The sequence below is a fragment of the Fulmarus glacialis genome, unplaced genomic scaffold (assembly GCF_000690835.1).
Source record: "Fulmarus glacialis isolate BGI_N327 unplaced genomic scaffold, ASM69083v1 scaffold29233, whole genome shotgun sequence".
NCBI classification, from domain to species: domain Eukaryota; kingdom Metazoa; phylum Chordata; class Aves; order Procellariiformes; family Procellariidae; genus Fulmarus; species Fulmarus glacialis.
This window is the reverse complement of record NW_009204073.1, coordinates 17,351-36,933: the sequence shown is the minus strand read 5'-3', so window position 1 is coordinate 36,933 and position 19,583 is coordinate 17,351. Positions and strand designations below refer to the sequence as shown.

The 19,583-nt window shown below is 51.9% G+C and overlaps 1 protein-coding gene across 1 annotated transcript in view; it reads left to right on the top strand.

Annotated features, from left to right (window-relative positions):
- PCBP3 (poly(rC) binding protein 3) overlaps nucleotides 1-14,400 on the top strand; it is a 41,508-nt gene extending 27,108 nt beyond the window's left edge. The window contains exons 9-14 of the mRNA XM_009574859.1: nucleotides 1,331-1,372; nucleotides 5,528-5,606; nucleotides 6,380-6,439; nucleotides 9,377-9,429; nucleotides 12,416-12,585; nucleotides 14,364-14,400. Of these exons, the coding sequence (XP_009573154.1) occupies nucleotides 1,331-1,372; nucleotides 5,528-5,606; nucleotides 6,380-6,439; nucleotides 9,377-9,429; nucleotides 12,416-12,585; nucleotides 14,364-14,400 (441 nt within the window). The remainder of the gene's footprint in view (nucleotides 1-1,330; nucleotides 1,373-5,527; nucleotides 5,607-6,379; nucleotides 6,440-9,376; nucleotides 9,430-12,415; nucleotides 12,586-14,363) is intronic.
- The last annotated feature ends 5,183 nt before the right edge of the window (nucleotides 14,401-19,583 follow it).

The window sequence follows — 19,583 nt, the reverse complement described above, 5'->3', positions numbered from 1 at the left end:
CAGACCAGCCTCTGCCACGTCCCCACAGGCACACCAGTCCCCATCACACTGGGATGCCGGCAGGCACTGGGACTGCTCTTTCTGTGCACGGGGCTTTGTCTCCTTCCTCCTCCAGGATTTTGGGAGTTTTCCTCACACAAAGCACTTTGCTGTTTGCAAACGATGTGGCAAATTTGCAGGAGGTTCAAAGTGGTTTTTTTCTTTTTCTTGGCTATCTTTACTCTCCCTTTTTAAAGTGTTATCCATCTCTTTTGCCATTTCTTTCAGAATCATCTGAATAATGTGTCAACCAGTGAGATACGTTTTGCTAGCTGGTTAAGTCCAAAACATTGGGCTCTTTAGTGTCTGGCTCTTTACCCACAGCGGTGCTTACTTTCAGGTTATTTACAAAAGAGAAAGGATTGCTACAAACGATGAGAAAAACACTAAAAAATTTTCCTGGCAGACATTTGCATGGATTTGTCAATTATTGCTGGTGAAAGGTATTGCAGTGCAGGCAGCCTGTCCCTGAGCCCTCTCCATGCTTGGTGAGACATCCGCACCAGCTGGCTTTCTGCACGGCAATGCCTTTCCCCCCAGCAGAGCACTGGAATATACTGGGTAGGTGTAAAGCATGTTGAGAGCTGTGCACCTGAAAATATAGAGAGACTTACTGCACTGGCTTGCTTTCTAGGATCATGTTTAGGTGTGAATGGCAGTGATGATGTTACCGTGCATCCACTACACAGATAATTCTGGTTTGATTCATATCTTTTATACAGCGAAGCCCAGTCTTCCTGCTCCATGCAATTCTGGCACCTTTAAAGAGCCGTTTCCTTCCTTTTGGAAAAGCCAAACTGAGCCCAAGGCCTTCAAGTTAGGTAGCTCAGAGTGCTCCAGCTTTGATCGGAGGGGTACGTCTCCCTCCCGCCCCAAGGACTCACTGCCCCAGCAAATTTAATGCAGCACAGGCGGGCTCTACCCCTGGGCTAGCCCGGGGGGTGCGCGGGGCGACTGCTTGCTGCACAGAAAGTGCTTTCCTCATCCCGTCCAGCCTCAAAATTAAGCCAGTTAAGTCAAAGTTGAAGAGCCCGCACCCCACTTTCACTGTCAGCAGAGTGAGGGGAGAGGTGTGACGGAGTCACAGCGCTCAGCTCCCTGTGCTTGGTTATTTGGGGATCCTGGGCAGAGCAGGGTGGGGGCAGAGCTGCTCTTTAGCCCCTGCATTCACAGCTTTTACCCCACATCAGGCAGAAAGGAGCTAAGCCTGGGGACAGCAGTCCCTGCAGAGGCACGGGGCTTTGCTGCCGTCTCCTGCCAGCCCTAATAACATCTGTTTTTTCTTTTGCAGGCCTATACAATTCAGGGACAATACGCTATTCCACACCCGGATGTGAGTTTTACCCTAATTTTTCTTATACCCTTTTATGTCACCTGCATGCTACTGTTAATTCACATAATATTAATATTAGACAATAATATTAATAGCATATTTGCAAAGTAACTGGCCGTGTGTAGTATCTGTAATACCTTGAATAGCCTTTTAACCTGTTACCACTAAACTTTATTAATTCTGAGGACTTGGCCTGATGCTAAATTGTTTGCATTGTTCAGTGCTATCCCTTTGTTCTGAGACAAACCATACTCTACGCATTTTGTGCCTCAAAATGATCAAAATGTGCAAAGAAAGGGAAAAAAAAAAAAAAGACTTTCCCCTCTATTTCCCCGCTTGTCCTTAAAATATCGATAAGCCCAGGGCTTATTTAGGTGCTGACTGCCTTGGTGGGGTGGGGAGAAGCCAGAGCTCCAGCGGTGCATGGTTTCTTGCTTGAAGCCTGTGCAGGGGGACGTGCCTTTTTGGGGGTCCTCTTCCAGGTGACTTGGAAGCAGGCACTGTGGCTGGGCAAAACGCCACCCACGTCCCCCAGAGGGATGGAGAGGACAGCCGCCCACCGCGCTGCTGGGTCTCACCTTGCCGAGGGCTCTGCATCTCCCCATGAGAGCTGGTCCCCAGACCAAAGCGGTCACCCTGGGTTTGACGGCTGTCTCACTGGGTTTGGCTCTCTGTCGCCCAGGGGGGCATTGCGGGTACGGTCCCCGCTTCATCTCGCGCTCCCTGGTGTAGAGACAGGCACCGCTCAGGCTTGCAGCGCAGATGGGTTTTGCTGATGCTTGGATCCCCCTGCTCGCCGTGCCTGTGCCCGGGGTGGGTCAGGGAGCCACAGCACGTTTGCGGGGGACATGTAGGGAACATCTACTGGCACGTCTGCACATAAAAGTACCAATAGAAATAGAAAACAAGTCTATTTTAAAGGATTTCTCTATGAAAAGCAGCAGTGAAGCTCTGCAATGCCAGCAGCTCCTTGCTGGCAGCAGACAGCTGCTCGGCTTCTGGGGTCGTCACGGCTGACACGTGCCAGGGAGCTCTTGGAAAAAGCTGGAATTTTCTAAATGTGTTTCAGTGGGGATAAAACACCCGGCAAGTCCCATTGCAGAGGCCCCTTCTTGCTGGCACGCCTGTGAGTCAGGGGTCCACAGTGGGGGCTGAGCACAACGTGCCACTCTGGGGATGCGGCTTAATTGTAAGCGGCGTGGTCTGGGTGGAAAGCCCTCTCCAGCCATCCACACATGGGAAAAGTTTGACATGGTTCAGTATTCCTCTTTCTAATGGGTGTGTTGGGTATTAAATCATGGGATTACTTTCTGCATGATTGAGAATGGAGCAAGGCTGTTCAATACCACGAATGCACGCTTCCCGTGGGAACGATTAGGAGTTGTAGGCTGGATTTTGATCTTAGGATCAGTGATTTCACCCAATTTAGTGGAGGTCAGGCTTTGGCTTTCCATGAGACACCAGTATGCATGTACTTTGAACAGCCTGCTGTGATGGTTGCTCAGAAATATTCATAATTGTGTGCGCTTCACTTTTGCTCCCTAATCGGAATATAAATAAATACACTTGAGTATTTAAAGAGTGTAGATCAATATATTATTTGTCCCAGTTTTCCTCTGCAAGCAGTGGCGACAGCTTAGAATGTTTTCCTTGTTATTATACTCCTCTGTTTGACAGGAATAAAATACATTTAATACCTTTGCTGGCTGCACGCTGCCCTACTCCCAGCAGATTTGCTGAGACCTGGAAAAAGTTGTTTGTGCAGTGGCCACACGCTCCATCCTTACTCTCATAGCTCTCTCACAAGGATCGGTCATTTTAAACACTGCTTGGTGCAGAAACCAGTCTTGAACATGATTTTAGGGCATTGCCCTCGCTCTAGCAGGTGTCTGTCTTTAGCGGATGACTTTTGCAGACCCATGGCTGCAGAGTGGTCAGAATTTCAAATGCCAAAGCTAAAATGCAAGCTCCTGCCTTGATTTTCTCCCCTGGGAAAAAACCCCAGGTCAATGGGAGTTTTGGCTCACAAAGGGCTTCAGCATTGCCCAGGTACTCGTAAGCCGTTCAGGATGTGATATGTAGCTACCTGCCTTCACAAAATTTGCGGTGGGAGATGAAAGGACAGCCGTGGCAGCCGAGAGTCAGGGGCGTTCGGGAGTGAAATAAATATCAAGCGCAGGAAAGCTCCCCAACCCAGGGCATTGCTCCTGGGTATGCACCAGGCTGGTAGACGGTGATATGTCTCAACCAGGCATTGCTGTGGGTGCCTAGTGATGCTCGGCATGGCTGTACGTTGGTCCCAGCGCTGCTGTCCTGCCGTGTCCTGTGCCTCCCAGCAGCGCTGGTGGGGGAACTCCCCTCTGGTCTGTGGGGGAAAACAGAGTTTGAAGAAATGGTCTCAGGTTTTTGCTTTCAGCTTTTTCCAGGAAACGGGAGAGGAGGTGTTTCATGCACTGCAAGCATTCACATAGCAACTTTCACTTTAACGCCTAGGCGTAGCCATCCTCTCCTCTTGCAGGCTTTTTTCATTGCTGTTATTACGGGTGTTTGCTAAATACCATTATCCAAACTATGTCTTAAAAATATGCTGGATCAGTATTAGAAAAGATTTTGGTGTTCCCCCCGTCAGGCAAAGCAGGACCCCTGCCCCAGGGCATGGTTGGAGCCCGAGGGGCTCTGCCTCCCTGGTGCTCCTCGGCAGTGCCGGCAAAGAGGCAGGAGGTTTCATCTGGAGTCCTGCTGGTGGGACTGGTTGTAGCAGGAATTCCACAAACAGGGCACGCCTGGGTTTAATTTGGTAGAAAACAGGAAAGTTCTTAAATTAAAAAGTGGTGGATGCTGGTGTCCCTGCTACCTGCAGGAGCGGCGGCATGCCCCGTCCTATCCGGAGCTGACTGTTTTGACAGGGTGTCTTCGGCTTATTTTCTGTGCTGGGACATCATCACAGGGAGAGATGTGCACATGCCTCTTCTCGTGCGGCGAGAGCCGGTGGAGGCTGAAAGTCCTCATGCCTCTGCCGGGCAGGGCTACCCCGGGTACCTCTCTGGGGACTTGCAGGCGTTTCCCCTCCCCTCTGCCTCCCTCCACTCTCTCCCCCGGTGTGCTCAGCCCCCCGGGTCTGCTCTCTCCAGCGCTTCCCCTCACCGCTGCCAGCCAAACCTCCCCGCGCTCCCTCCCCAGCCACGCTGCAGGGGCAAGGAGGTTTTTGAGTATTGTTTCCCCCCAGATGTGGAAATCATAACTCCTGCCTCTCCCTCACCAGGGAGGGGATGGGTGCAACGAGTGGTTTGTGTTTGGGGGATGATGCGATCCTGGCAACCCTCTGAGCACCTGTGAAATCGCTGAGCAGGAGGTAATAAAGACCCTCTCTCCTGCTTACTGCTAGACTTCAGCCCAGTTTGTTTTGTTTTCTTTTGTTTTGTTGTGGTTTTTTTTTAATTTGGAGCAGTAAAACAGAGCACAAAATGTATTCAAACAAACTCCTCTCTATGCAACCGCTTCCTGATGGGGCACAAAAACCTACCCAGCACAACAAGGGATACAAGGATCTGAAATACCTACTGGTCAAGCCCATATTTCCCTGTACTGCTAAGGGGCTTGCGCTCGTAACGAGCTGACGTTAAGAGCCACAGTTTGTCCATCTCCCAGAGGCGTTTCCCGTCAGAGGAGCAGCACGAGAGCATTCGCTGCGGGGACAAGCGGTCACGATGCAGCTCCAGCAGCACAAAGAGGGTCTTCTGGCTGCTGGCACGTGATGACCACCAGCCTGGCAGTGCCTTTGAGATGGCTCCTCTGCTCTAAAGCTACCCTGAAGCGAGCAGCAGCCGGCTGTGAGCCGAGGCGGCCACTCGCTTGCAGTGAAGGAGCTGAACCGTTTGACAAGGGGCGGAAACTAAGAATGGGCTTCTTGCTGGTATTGTACTTCAGACCCTGACCAAGCACTTCTGGAAAAGATTTGGGCTTTATTGCATTTTACCCAGGCCAAGTCCTTCTGCTAATGTTTTTGCCATGTCTCACCATGGCTTCCTGGTTTGGTTTTTTTTGTTTTCTTTTCTTTTTTTTCTTCCGTTATAATTTTGTTCTTGGTTTTCAGTGTGACTTGTTGTACTCTATGACAATAACCTTCTTAGCTCTAATGTCCCTCCTACCCCTCAGCAGTTGACCAAGCTCCACCAGTTGGCTATGCAGCAAACCCCCTTTACTCCCCTTGGACAGACCACCCCCGCTTTCCCTGGTACGTACCCACACACCCTTTCTAGATATCCTTCTCTTCTTACCTGTAGAGTTTCTCTCTCTTTCTAAACTCGTGCTATTTAATGGAAACAGGCAGGGCAAGTAAAACTGAAGTTGCAATGTGCACGGGGAAAGGTTAACAGGGAGACAGGATGGATGTTTGGGGGTTATGGTCCTCATAGGCGAGCTCTCAGCCGTTAACCATGCACGCCCGGACTGCTCCTGTGAAGCTACGCTTACCTTGCTCCCAGCTTTGCTGGCTTTCCCAGCAGAAGCGATGAGCGCCAGTCTCCCATCCTGCCCTGCCCAGAGGAGGTAGCATCCCCTGCTGTGCACTGATCCGGATCCCAGTGGGACATCCCCGCTTTCCCAGGGGGAACGGCTTGGCGCCAGCCGGGGATGCTGCCCCGGTGTCTGCGGGGAGCGGTGCCGAGCCGGGCAGGACAGCACCCCCGGTGCCAGGGAGAATGGTGGGAAGGAGCCGTGGCCGTAGGGAGCCGCGATGATGGGAGGACAGCCAGCCCCGGCGTGGCTCAGCAGCCTCATCCCCAAGGCTGGCGTTGCAGTTAACGCATTTCAGGTGACCTGGGAAGCAGATAGAGCGCAGGGGATGGAGATACTTAAAGTACCTTTGTTTACTCAGTGGTCAAAGTGCCAGTTGGAAATGCCTTTTCTGACAGTATGTTCATCATATTTTGAGCTTCCTAGATGAAGTGACATTGCTTATCTCCTCGAAGGCAAAAGCATTAAACCTGTTTCTTCTTTGCTCTTCAGGAGAAAAGCTGCCCTTACATTCCTCCGAAGAAGCTCAAAATCTGATGGGCCAATCATCAGGTAAAATACAAAGCTACAGGGAAATAAGCAGGCTTCTGTTGAAATATGTTTCTTAAATAGGACTGTGCCATTGTTGTGCTCCTAGATAAATTGTGGTATTTGTGGAGAAGACAGCAGGTTTTCTTGGTTGGCAGGGAGAGACCGGGCAGCACTGTGCCTGCCGTTCTCCTTTGTACAGCATGTCAAAAGAAAAGTGCCTGGAGTTTATTGCCTGGGTTTTTGATATTTGCGTATAACTGCCATCCGTGTAACAGAAAGACATCAGAGTCATCGCCCTTATTCTTTCATTTAATTTTGCATAAACTTTGCTCAGAAACAGTAGAAAAATGCCTGTGGGAATGGAAACAAGACACAATTTTAGCCATCTCTAAGCCATTCAAGGTGAGCTGCATTTTTAGTGGGACAGGACCCTGAGGAGCCAAAGCATGGCTCCCGGAGAATCTTGGAGAAATTTTGATGTCAAATGTCCCACACATTCATCCATATATGCCAAACGTGCTTATCTTTTATAACCTACCATTGCTTAGAGGAGTTATCCTGAGACCTGGAGGCTCATAGGCGATGTGAGCCAGACCTCCCCTGGATGTACCTGGGGCACACGCGTGCTCTGCGGCCAGCCGAGGTGCATCACATGCATGCCTCAAAAGAGTCTGGGGACATCGCCTACCTATGAAAGCAAATGTAGCCCAAGTAAGTAGACTCCACAAGACTATAGCAAAAATAGATTTCATGATACCAACCTCCACAGCCTTGTTTTCTGCGTGCCCTGCTTTGCCCTTTGCAATCACCCATAGCACTAATCCTGCCCTGACTCCCCCACATTACAGCCAAGGGGACTGCATGTGCGTATCAGAGAGGGAGGATCTGGTATGCTAAAATAAACAATCTCCAGGTAATGGAGAAGGACATGGCCATTCCTTGATGGCCGTCATGACGCAGGGGGTGATGCAGTACCATGGCACTGTATGCCCCAAGGGCTTTCAGCAGCACTCGTGGCATCTGAGCGTGGGGCGGGGGGCCCTATCTATGAATCTGAGGAGCCCAGCCTGCATTTCCAAAGACCCCTGGGTGCCTCAGCGTTGCTCTGAGCCCATCCCCCGTGCTCTGCTCCCTTCAGAAGACATTTTCTGTCATACCTAGGCTGCTACCAAGCTGAGCCTTGTAACACATGGCCAAGAGGTGGTGGACATCTGCACCCTGGGGGACATGTCTTTGCATTAGGTGCAGTCCATCTTGCCCTAGACTGCGCGGAGGCTTGGCGTGAAAGATGGTCCAGGGCTGGTGAAATGTCTCTTCCAGTGCAGCATGCTGTAAAGTCAGCATTAAGCATGGCCCGCTGTATAAAACCTGGGAAGGAGATGTTTTGTGCAGGCTTTGGCATTATACACCCAGCAGGGGTGAAGGAGGGCATAGGGCTGCCGAGTGGAGGATTTGCATCCCCATTCCCTGCCTTTCTGTGTGCTCCTGAATGAAAAATGTGGTAGAGAGACCTCCTGCAAGCGTGTGCCTGGGCGGTGTACCCAGGCGTTGCGTCTTTGTAAGGGAGGTGCGTGTGAGAAAGCGCAGGAATCATACAAGAGCGAATTGAGGATACCTGATACTCTCCTTTCTAGAGGTGATGCTCAAATAGGATTGCAGCCTAAGGCTTCATTTTAGTATTGTAGAAATCTTGCTTTGACAGTGCCGCTACCCAGACAGACATCAGTTCAGACCTGCTGAGTTTTAAAACCTGTGTGGCTGTTGCTGGCAAAACTAGATGGGAGCTCCTCTTTCACAGTGCAGAGGGCCTCGATGGAAATGCAGACCAGCAAAACTTGGCCATTGCTTGGAGGAGTTGCTCAGCGTGGTTAAGGCAGCGGCATAGTGCCATGCAGCGTGATGAAGCCCTGCTGGATTGGGTGACTAGGAAGTCAGTGCTGCTGCTGTCTTGTGTTGTAGCAGCCCAGCACTTCCAGTCTCCTTGTGCTTCTTTTCTCTACACCCCCTTACTCTGCACAAGTGTCTTGGACTCTTGCACACACTGCTCTTAAAAGCCTTCCTCGGTAGTTCATATCATACGGATAAGGGGGTTTCCTGAGGTTACTGCTAATTCCTGTTAGCCACTAGACAGCTTCTCTCTTGCAGATTTGCAATAGGACATCCCTGCTTCAGCATTGAAGTGATTTAATATGGAAACCTGTGGGAGAGGCAGTCTTCAACCTGGCTTAGGAGCATTATGGCATGCTGTCCTCTTGCCTCTGGAGCTGCACACACAGGATAGCTTGCTGGCTACGTACTGTTTGCCATGCTTTCCCTTGGGCGTAAGGGGGACCATCAGTCCCGGGTCCAGCTAGAGTGCATGTCTTAGCAGTCTGGCTTAAATTCAGCATGCAAGTCTGTGGGACTTTAACTTGCAAAGTGCTTTGTAGGCTACCCCGTGCTAGCATTGCCGGGTCCCCCAAGGAAACTGGTTTTGGGGCACCAAGCTGCTGTTGTAACCAAGCAGCTCTGTACTGCTGTGTCCAGAGAGGGCTGGAGGGTGCATGGACAACTCTCCCGCTGGCAGGCTGTCTGCCTCTGGGGTTGGGTTTCCCAGCCAGCAGGCTGTCTGCTGCTGTGTGGAGGAGGGAAGATGTTTTTCCCACCTCTGTGAGACCCTCCCCAGCGATGCTGCAACCTTGCGCTGTAACGCACCCTCCTCTGAAGTCATTCCCAGTGAGAGGATGGAGGGTGGGAAGTGAGGCCAGCTCGAAGGATGCAGGGGAAGGTGGCACCCAGCTCCAGAAGAGTCAGGTAGCAACCGTCTTCCTCCTCCTTGTACCAGAGTGTGTGATCCCCTTCCCCTCCCAGCCCCTGAGCAGGACGCAGCCTTTGCAGTGTTGACTGTTGCAGGAAAGCAGCGGAGCTCCACCGCGCTGCCTCTGCTAGCTATAACCATTTTCCCTTGCATATGCCCAGGTTTGGATGCCAGTCCCCCGGCCAGTACTCATGAACTCACCATTCCCAATGATGTAAGTAAATCCAAGTGCTTCCTCAGCATGTGTGTGTGTGTATGTACATATGTAAGCTGCAGGCATACGACTTTGTTAAATAAGTTTAGAGATGCCCCTTCACCGCGTTCACTCACGCCATGTGCAGTCTGTTGGAGATCAGCCTGCAGCATAAAGCACCCATTGGCCTTTATCCCATCGGTAGCTTTCCTAGGTACAATCCTCCTTAATGCTCCTTTTCCCTTTCCAAGTGAACTCAGTGCTCATGAAACATGCCCAGTTGACAGCACTGGGAAGGGGAGAGAGCTCCCAAGCCAGCCCTGATTAGACTATAATTGCTTAATCTAGCACTGGCAGATCTGAGATGATGTTTCAGCTCAAGAGTAGTTACTGGTGGGGGCGGAGGGGTGAAGAGGAGGTAAGTATATGTGTTTCTGATGCCACAAAATGCCACACAAGCATCTGAAGGACGGTGTGTCTCATCTTAGTACTGGTGGAAGGCAGCTTTTGGGTCTTATAGTTGGAGGCATTGTGGTAAAATGGATGTTGGACTGGGATATTTGCTGGGGGGAGGCTGGAGTCACGCTGGACACCAAGTGGTGCAAGGAGGGTGCTTGGAGATGCTCAGGTGGGAGAGGTGGGATGGAGAGCCCAACACAGCCGGTGCCTGCATCCAAGGGTCTCACTTGCTTCTGGACTGGCCCACCGGTTTCCATGGGTTGATAACCAGCAGGTGCTCAACTCAGGTTCAGGGCAAGTGGGCGGATGACTTCCAATCTCTGTCCCCATCTCCATCACCTACAAGCACCTTCAGCCCATCCTCATCAGGAGTTTCTGGATCAGGTCTGGTAGCTGTTGCCACTTCTTCCTGGTGTTCACCAACGCGTAGCAGCACAAGGGAAGGGCAGTGAGCCTCGCTGCGGCTGCCGGGCACCTCTGCTCCTTCGGGACACTTGCGAGTCCTCCTTCCATCCAAGAGATATGGCAGTGAAACAGCTTCTGAGCATCTGACAGCTGAAATCCTTGGAGATGCGTCACCCTGGGGCCAACTGCCATGCGAGGGCTCTGCGGAGGAGCCCGTGGGAGATGGCGGCAGGGCTGATCCCAGGTCTGCTTCTGTCCATCCAGTGAGGAGCTGGCAGGTTGCGGAGAGCTCTGCAAGTGCTCCCGAGCTTGCAACAGCCACGTCTGTCAAGTGTCAGGGACCGTGGCTCTGGCAGCAATGAGAGCATCCTCAGGAATATTAAGTGACCCCTTGCAAACAGGCCTTTCCTCCCCTTTAACGTGCCAAGGGACCTGCCACGGGACCCAGGAGCACTCAGAGCATTCGCTCACTCAAAGCCCCGCTTTCATCAGACCTGCACAACGTTAAATGTCATCACCTGCATCTTTCTGCCTGCTGAAAAATGCCTCCTGAGTTCTGCCTCCTGTTGTTTTGAAGGCTCTTAAATTCCCATTGCCACCTTCCCAGGAAGCAGAGGACAGTTTGGGTTTCTTAAAGCAAAGGGTCTACAGGCGTGTTTTAGTGGTGTAGATCAGCTTGTGGATGTGCTGCAGAGAGAGGATAGTTAAAGGAAAGCTGATTATGAAATTCATCTTGTTACTCCTCTGACTGCCAGGAGAAACTTGAACACTGCAGAGATGCTTGGATGTTGCTGAACATCTCTCCAAATAGGTTTGGCTCTTTGGGTCTCTCCAGCAGGTTCCAGCTGTAAGGGATTTTCATTTGCTGAAGTATCTCTGAGTTATTTCTGCGCTGTGAAGACCAGGATGGGCAGCTGTTGGGCTGAACATCATGCTGCAGCCCCTGAGATAGTTGATACCCTTCCAGCACTGCAGTGGGGTGTATATTCAGGTCCATATGGGACAAACCACTAAGGTAGCCCATGATCTGACAACAGGACCAGTGACCATTTGGAGGAGTAGTTGTCTCCACTTCTACAGTGACAGAAATCCAGCAGCTGCCAAGATGAATGTCCCACATATAAAATTCCCAGGTGCAACCTTGGAAAGGCGCTCAAATGCTGATGGCCAAGAAAGGCATACAGAAACACCTCATGCCTGAGTCGGTAAAGCTGGACATCTTGGTATGTGTTACCAAGGTGCAGAGGTACTTGCGGGAACCATAGTTTGATGCACAAATGAGCAAGAGCAAAGATGAAGACCGCTGAGGAAATTCAAGCCATTGAGAACCATTGAGGAAACTCAAGGGGCAGGCAATTGAGGAAATTCAAGCCTCCAGCTGGCTCTAATTTTTTCACAAGAGTGTGAAAGACATGTTTTTAAGTAGGATTCTCCTCTTCTGGTGGTGCCACAGCCACGTGGTACTCTCCTGTCAACGGTGTGAACGCCGGCGAGCCCTTGCATTGCACCAAAAGAGCTGAAGGGGGTAACAGAGGCAACGAGGGTGTCCCAGCAGGGTAGAAGTGTGGGATGGGGTGAGCAAGGTGAAGCTATCAATGGTGTGTGGCTGCACTGGCTGATGAGGGGGCACTTGGGGTTGGGCTGTCCCTGGCGAAGGCGAAAGGCTTGTTTTCTTCTAGTAACGCATTCTGTATAACCATCTTCAGGTTCACTGTGATTAGCGAGGGGATAAGTGCGGAGCACAGCCTAAAACATGACTTATTCACATCGTTTGACCCTTGCAAAACAGGAGCCAATTATTAGACCATGAAAATTATTATTACTGAAATGAGCCCAGTATAATGCCTCGCCCTTCCTGAAGCCCTCTGAGATGCCAGACATCGTGTGTGGATAATTGAAATTTGCCCCCCGAGGAGCAGAGCAGGGCAGGCTGCTGGATGTGTCTTGGGAGGACCATGCTCGTGTGCAGGTGGGATTCACCCCCGGGCTGTCCCTCTCCTGTTTTCATGAACATTAAGGTCACTCGCGCCCCAGGGCAGAGGAAGGAGGGCTTCTGGCCGGTGCCATGAGGTTGTGCTCACGTCCCGCCGCTGGCTGCCAGAGCTGCCGCTTCTCAGACGTTCCCTCTGTGCTTTTTTTCTAGCTAATAGGCTGCATAATCGGACGCCAAGGGACCAAAATCAATGAAATTCGGCAGATGTCAGGAGCGCAGATCAAAATTGCCAATGCCACGGAAGGGTCATCGGAGCGCCAAATTACCATCACAGGAACCCCTGCAAACATCAGCCTTGCGCAGTACCTCATCAACGCCAGGTGAGACCCCCCCACCGAACTCCACTTCCTCCCACCACGGCCAAACCTGTCCTGCTGGTGCGGTGGGAACAGCACTCGCTCCCAGCACCGCGGGCCAGGAAGGGCTTTCTGAGGCCGGCTGGGACGAATGGTGGCTTGCTGAGACCTCTGAGCAGGGACCAGACGTCACCAGCAGGACCTCTCATCCCGCTCGTGCTTTGGCTGGGGACCGGGAGCTGCTTCGCTGCTGGTGGGGTGGCTGTGGGTTGCGCCGGTCGCCTCTCCACCCACCACCCTCGCACGAGGATTTTGCTTGTGGGTGGGCAAAATTGCTGCCATCTTTCCCTGCGGACGAGGCAGGGGACAGGGACGGGGACGGAGCTGAGCCAGTGGTGGGGAGGCATCACTTGGGACCTGCTCGCTGGGATCCCAGCATCGCTTACTGCTGCCTCAGAGCCTCTTCCGCGTACTTCCAGGCCTCCCAAAGGCTTTCCTCCACCCAATGAAAATAATCAGTCCAATAAACGCAAGACATGGGAACGGCCTGATTGCTTCCTTTTCATGCTAAAAAGCTTGGTGCAGCAGGACTTTGCAGGGGCCGAGCGCTCCCAACGCCGCCTCCAGCCGGGGGGTGATGCTGCCTGTGCCGTGGGGGACCGGGGGTCCGGCAAGGGACTGCGAGGGGAGTGCCTAGGGGAGGCGTGGCTGGAGAGGGGTTGGGGACCAGCTTTGTGCCAGCAATGAGCCGTGTCTGGGGTGCTCATGCAGACCTGTTTGCCTGCGTCTACATACTCGTGAATGGGGAGCTTAAGGGGAGACAGGGCCTTTCACTGGCTTCACGCCTGCCTGGCACAGCCGTGCAACAAGCTGAGGCCCTCCCCCCGTCCATGTCCTCCACTGCGGGCAGAGTTGGTGCTGTGCCAACCTGCCACCAGCCCAGGATGTGTGCGGCTGCAGGAGGCTGCCAGCAGGGTCCTGAGGACAGGGGGCTGTTGGCGGTGACTCTGACATTCGTTGGGGTGTGGGCTGGGAGCACCAGTGAGGTCTGTATGTGCTTTCTTCTCCTTGCACCCAACCCACCTCAGCCCTGACCTGCAATAGACCTCCACCATCCCGTGCTGCCCCGCTGTCCCGCTGCCCACACCCATGGCACCTCTCCAGCCGCTCAGGAGAGGGACAGGGCCGGCTCCGCGCCCATGGGCACGGCCGAGCGGCTTTCCCCGCAGCTCCTTGCAAATCCTCCCTACCTCCTGACACAAGAGAAAGAAAAGAAAAACAAGTGGCTCAGTTACTGGGAAGGGCTGGCTGAGCTGCATCCTGTACTGTGGCAGAGGCAGAGATGACCTGGTGGGGGACAGGATGGGGCATAGCTCAGCCTCTCCCATAGTTTCAAAAACCAGATCAAAATGAAGAAGCCGGGGGAGCTGGGACAGCTGCCTGTGAGAGAGGGATGCTGGTAGAAGTGAAGCCGTGTGCTGGTATGTCTCCTGCCAGCACCCCTGGTGGGTGGTACCTCTGCCATGACGCGGTGCCAGGGACGGCCATTATCTGGCAGAAGCGATGAGAGGGGAAGGCAGCCAGCCATTGCTCTATGCTCCAGCACCCTGTGCCCTCCATGGGGACCCCCAAGTCCCATGTGCTCAAGCTACCGGGTGATGCTCTGCACCCCGTCTGAGCCAGGCGTAGACAAGAGGAGGAGCGCTGCCCCACAGGGTCTTCATTTTCTTTTCTGCTCCGGATATTAAGCGCTTGTTTTTGTCTCCCCCCTCCTCCCCTCTCTCTGCCCCTGTCTATTCTAGGCTGACGTCTGAGGTCACTGGAATGGGCGCACTCTAATTTCCACCCACCATCCTCCACTCCGCACCACCCGACCCTCTCCAGCCACCGGCACTCCACCCAGCCTGTACTGCCTGTACATTTACCGTCTTCCCTTTGCCTCCACAGATACTCTTTTCTTTACTAACGAATATATATATATAAAAAATACACATGCATATGCACACACTGGAACGTTTCTTTACGAGCTCCTTACTGTGCTCCTGAGGCTGCTCCCGAACTCTTTGGTTATGGTCCTTGTTTTCAGCGTACGGTGTTACTACTTCATCTGCTTTTCAGGGGGTGGGTAGGGGGGTTGGTTTTTTTCCGCTGGCGAGACTTCAGAAGATGACAGGGTCTTTAGTGTCAGTCTAGCGTAGCTACTTACACATTTGAGTTGACATTGGCGGTACTTGCTGTAGCCTATGGACGTGTGACGCCACCCAGAGCTGTGCGTGCTTCAGAGTACTTACTTTTCTCACCCTTCTTCCTTTGATGCTCCCTCTTCATTCGCTTTGCTTGTCCTGGCTCACCTTTGCGACCTCGCATCCCTGCCCTCAGGGTAAGGCGTAGTTTTCACCCGTGTTATTTGGGAAGCAGAATGCGGGAGCCAAGCCAACGTGCACAATTGGGTTCACCTGCAGACTTCTCTCTTTGCAACATGGCAGGGTCCAGACAAGCCATTTTTCATGCTAAACGAAGGGAATCATACACACACACATACACACAAATGGTCCTCTTTTTTAACTAACGAGCAACTGGAAATGGGAAGAATTCAGCTGTATGTGATTCACACCCCCAGGGGCCTTTGAAAGCACTCTTTTGACCATCCCCACAAGCAAAACCTTTGGACGATAGCTCAGGAAGCTCTGTGAGCCGGCTGTGTTTGTCGTTGTTTGTGTTCAATAAATGTCTGTGCAGCTCTGCTACCGATGGGCTCCGACTGTTCTTCTCCTGGGTCGCCCCGCCATCTCCAGCCCCATCCTTCCCTATGCATCCTTCCGCACCTTTTTAGCTGCTTGGAGGGAAGGTGGGGGTTGTATACAAAACCTTCATCATTATCATCATCATCATCATCATCTGTTATTTTATTTAGAGAAGGTCCCCATAAGCAATGCACTTCCTGAGTGATTCTAGGCTTTCTTTTTTTTGAAGGGGAGGGTGCTTGGCTTGCACAATGCTCTGTTTTTCCCTAAGATTAATTTACAAGTTACAGTACAACAACAAACATCTCTCACTGCCCCCTTGTCTGGACAGATCTGCCATGTCTGTGCGCCAGGCCCTTCCCCAGGACCCTCTATGCCTTCTGCTTCCAGGCTTTACATCTCTCTCCTACCTCTCAAGTGGGGAAACAAATATATTTTCCATCAGTTAATGGTACATGTTTTTCCCATATTGCAAATGAGCGGATCATGATACACCATGTCCCCAGGCAGCTAAAGCAGCCACACGGTACATTTTTGCAATGTACCACATGGGAAATATATTGTTTTTCCAGGTGAGCCGCAAGACCTTATGGCCTTTCCCTCTCCTCTTCCCCTAGTGTCGGCAGGCACCGCTGGCAACTCCCCTCCCTTCTCCTGCCGGGATGCTGGACCATTTTTCCTCCTGGCTCTAAGTGCTGACTGCCTGGCGCTTGTGCAGGGCACTCGGAGCTCCCCTGGGCCACCACATCAGTGGAGCCAGGGATGGTCAGGGGATTATGGGCTCCAGCCCCAGCGCAGGGGCTAGTGCAGCTGCTCAGCAGCTGGCAGGGATGATAGCATGGCTCAGAGAGGGCGAAGGGAGTGAGTTTGCTTGAGCAAGAGACCACGTGCCTGGTCCCTGCGTGTATCAGGCAGCATCATCACCTCTCCTTAGAGGTCCATTCCCCCAGCCCAGGAGCCCACTGCTGGCAAAGCTCCAGAAAGGTTGATGTGGCTGCCAGCCCCTGGCACTGAGCATCAGCAAGTCACTCAGCCTCGGTGTCGTAAAACCCATGCGTGCTCAGCTCTCCGGAGCATTTCAAGCCTCTGCATTTAAAGGTGCTTCCAGCTCCTTCATAAGATGCTTTGCTGCCCGTTCTCAACCCCTTGCTCTGCTTTCCCTGGCAGTTTGGATTCAGCAGTGTCTTTCATGTGTTCATCTGAACATGCTCAAGAGCATCCTCTTATTCCCTGTCCAGGGGAGCGCAGGTGCTTTGGGCAGTGTTACGGGGGCTCAGGTGGATCTGGTAACCTGCCAAGGTGCTACATCAGTTGTGAGCAACCGGCACTCCTCATCCTTTCCTGTGCCTCACTCTGGTCTAGCCCAAATATTTTTCCCATTGAAAGAACAAAATATCTGTGTGTGAGACCCAGCATGAAAATAACCAACCGTCAGCGTGCCAGAGCCACCACAGCAGCCTGGGCGGTGAGCAGGGGCACGTGCCAGACAGCAAAAGCTCCACATCCCACTGCCACCCCCAAGCAAAGTGATGGCAGCCAGTGGCCTGGGGTGATGCCCCCTCCGGAGAGGGATGGTGCCTGGAGGGAGCCAGCCCATCCCACCGTGTCTCGGCTCTCCCATGGGGCTGTAAGACAAGCCAGAGCATGAGCAGATCTTGGGGGTGATGGAGGCACATGGAAAGCAACCAAGGTGCATGGCAGGAGTAGCCTGCCTCTTCTTGCGCTGCTTTCTTGGCACACGAAAGCACTTTAAAGCGCTGGCACACAGGGCACAGTCAGAAAGCAGCAGCAGCATCATGTCAACCAAGACTGAGAAATCCATCACAAGCCAACGTGTTTGTGGGGTTCGTACATCTGTCGGGCGCTTATGCCCTGAGGAAGGCAGGGAACCTTAATAGCGTGCTAATTGCTATGAATGTGGAAATGGCTTTGCACGGGGACCTGCGGTTTCTGCAGATCACAGCTGCCCTGAATTTCTTTGCTCTGTGTGTGCTGTGCTCCCCGTGCTATTCCCCACCTCCACTGAGACAGTGCTGCCCAAAATAGCAAATGCCAGATTGGGTCTGCCAGATGCAACTGAGCTCAGAGGCTACTAGAGAGGAGGAGCAGGCTGCAGCAATGCCAGTGAACCCGCATCCCCATGCCAGTGAACCCGCAGATAACATCCTCCTTTGCATACAATCCCCATCCCAGCCTGTTGCGATACATCCGTCACCCAGCGAGACTGTGCCTGCCGGTAAAGCCACCGCAGGAATCGTTGGTGAAGGGGGGGAGGTCAGATATGAGCATTGCTCTGGCATCAGGCATCTGAGCTGTCGTGTCAAGCCACACGCTGCAGCAAGGACCTGGGCTCGTGGGAGCACTCTGGGGAATGGTACACGGGGCCGTGGGGTGGCAAGGGATGGTCCCAGCAGTAGCAGCCACCTTAAGGAGCGCCGTGTCCTTGCAGCCTCGGCTCGGGGTGGAGCAGCGGGAGAGTCTCACAAATCTTCCAGCACCTAGATAAAAAGCAACACCATTCAGATTGTGGTTTTTAAGGACTGTTGCTGAAATGTGCCATCCTGGAGGTCAGAGCATGGGGCTGGGTTTTGCCTTCTCCTCGTGGCATCCCAGCTCACTTTATCTGAATGATGTCTGCTTGCTTGATTGTTAAATCTCGAGGTATTTCCAAGGGACTTGAGCAGGCAAAGGAGCCTCTATGTACCGACCTGATCACAATTCTGATTTTTGCTCTGATACAGGATGCTTTTTTGTTTTAGCTATCTGGACACCACTTATGATAGAAAAAGCCACTTGAGCAATTCTAGCTGGGAAATGCCAGCCCTCCTGCAAACAAAGCTGGGGGTTTCTCAAACTGGGCATGCAAAAATGATAAACCTATGCTGGGTCCCTACAAAGCAAATGCTTATTCGCCTCCCATTGCTCAAGAATCCCCTCCTTGGTGGAGGGAGAGATACAGCCCGGCCTGCTGCGTCTCCCCCATGTGCATTTAGGTTTTAGAGGGAGTGGCAAATAGCTGAGCCCTTCGCTGTAGGGCTGGAGAGAGGGGAGCCTGTGGAAAGCATAGCGTGGGATCCTGCAGGAGAGGGCGCAGTGAAGGATGCAGTTGCACTGGTGTGACCGAGGCATGCCTCCTTCTGATATTACCTTTGACTTTGCAACTTCTCTTTGGAGTCACATTTCCCAGGTTATTTTGCAAATTAAAAAAAAAAAAGAAACAAAACTCCAGTGTTATGTGGGAATCTAGTTTATCCAGTTTATCCATCACCATCTGGGCTTGAGCGAGGCCTGGAGAAAGAGGTGTTTAAACAATTGCAGCATCTCCTGGGAACATGTTGATGACAACAACGATAACAACAAAATTACAAGGAATGTATCAAACTCAGCTTTGATTTCTTTAGTATGGCTCAAAAGGAGATTTGCTGTTTTCTTTGGAAGGAGCCTCAATTTTTTGCTTTTACTTGTGATATGTCTTGGGTTTGCATTTTATATGAACTTAAAATGGTCCAGTGATGCATTCACAGCCATGCCACTGGGAAAATATATGCACATCTCTAATATTGGAGTAAATATTCAATACAAGGTGAACGTCTCAGTTAATCAACAGAATAACTTTAGTGCCTTGCTTTTCTCTCTCAAAGCAATGCATTTTATCCAGACAGAGTGATTCAACATTTCTGGAAGTAACCAAGTCAGTATTACTCAGTCAAACTCTTTGGGAATGCATTATTTTTGTGGGAAATTGTTACTTTGGCAGGAAAGTATTGGTCCAATGCCTCCCCCTGCCCCTGGAGTGCGGTGGCTCTCCATCAGAGAGGGGCCGGCTGAAGACCGTGCTCGGCCCCTTGGGCTTCAGCTGAAGGTCTCCACTCCCCCTCACATCCTTCCCAGGTCATGATCCCAAAATTAAGTGTTTGGAGTATTGTTACGTGCTTTTTTTTCCTAGACTGTATTTGCAAAGCTAGTACATAATGGGGTTGAAAAAATAGATTGTTTCCCCTAAGGGAAAGTGACTTTCACCAGTGACAGTGACAGTATTAAATTTAATACTCTCTTTTAGTTGTAATTCACGTTTTTTATGTATTCATGCTAGTCACTTTTAATTATGGTAATTCGAGCTCATGGTCCATTAGCAAGGGTAATTTCCCCCCTCCAGTGCCGGCAGAGGTAGGGTTTCTGGGGGATCGCTCTGTGCTGTGGGAGGGATGAATCCTTAAATCCATTTTTTTCCTTAGCCACAGGGGTGGAAGGATGGTGCGGGCTCAGCGCAAACCCTTT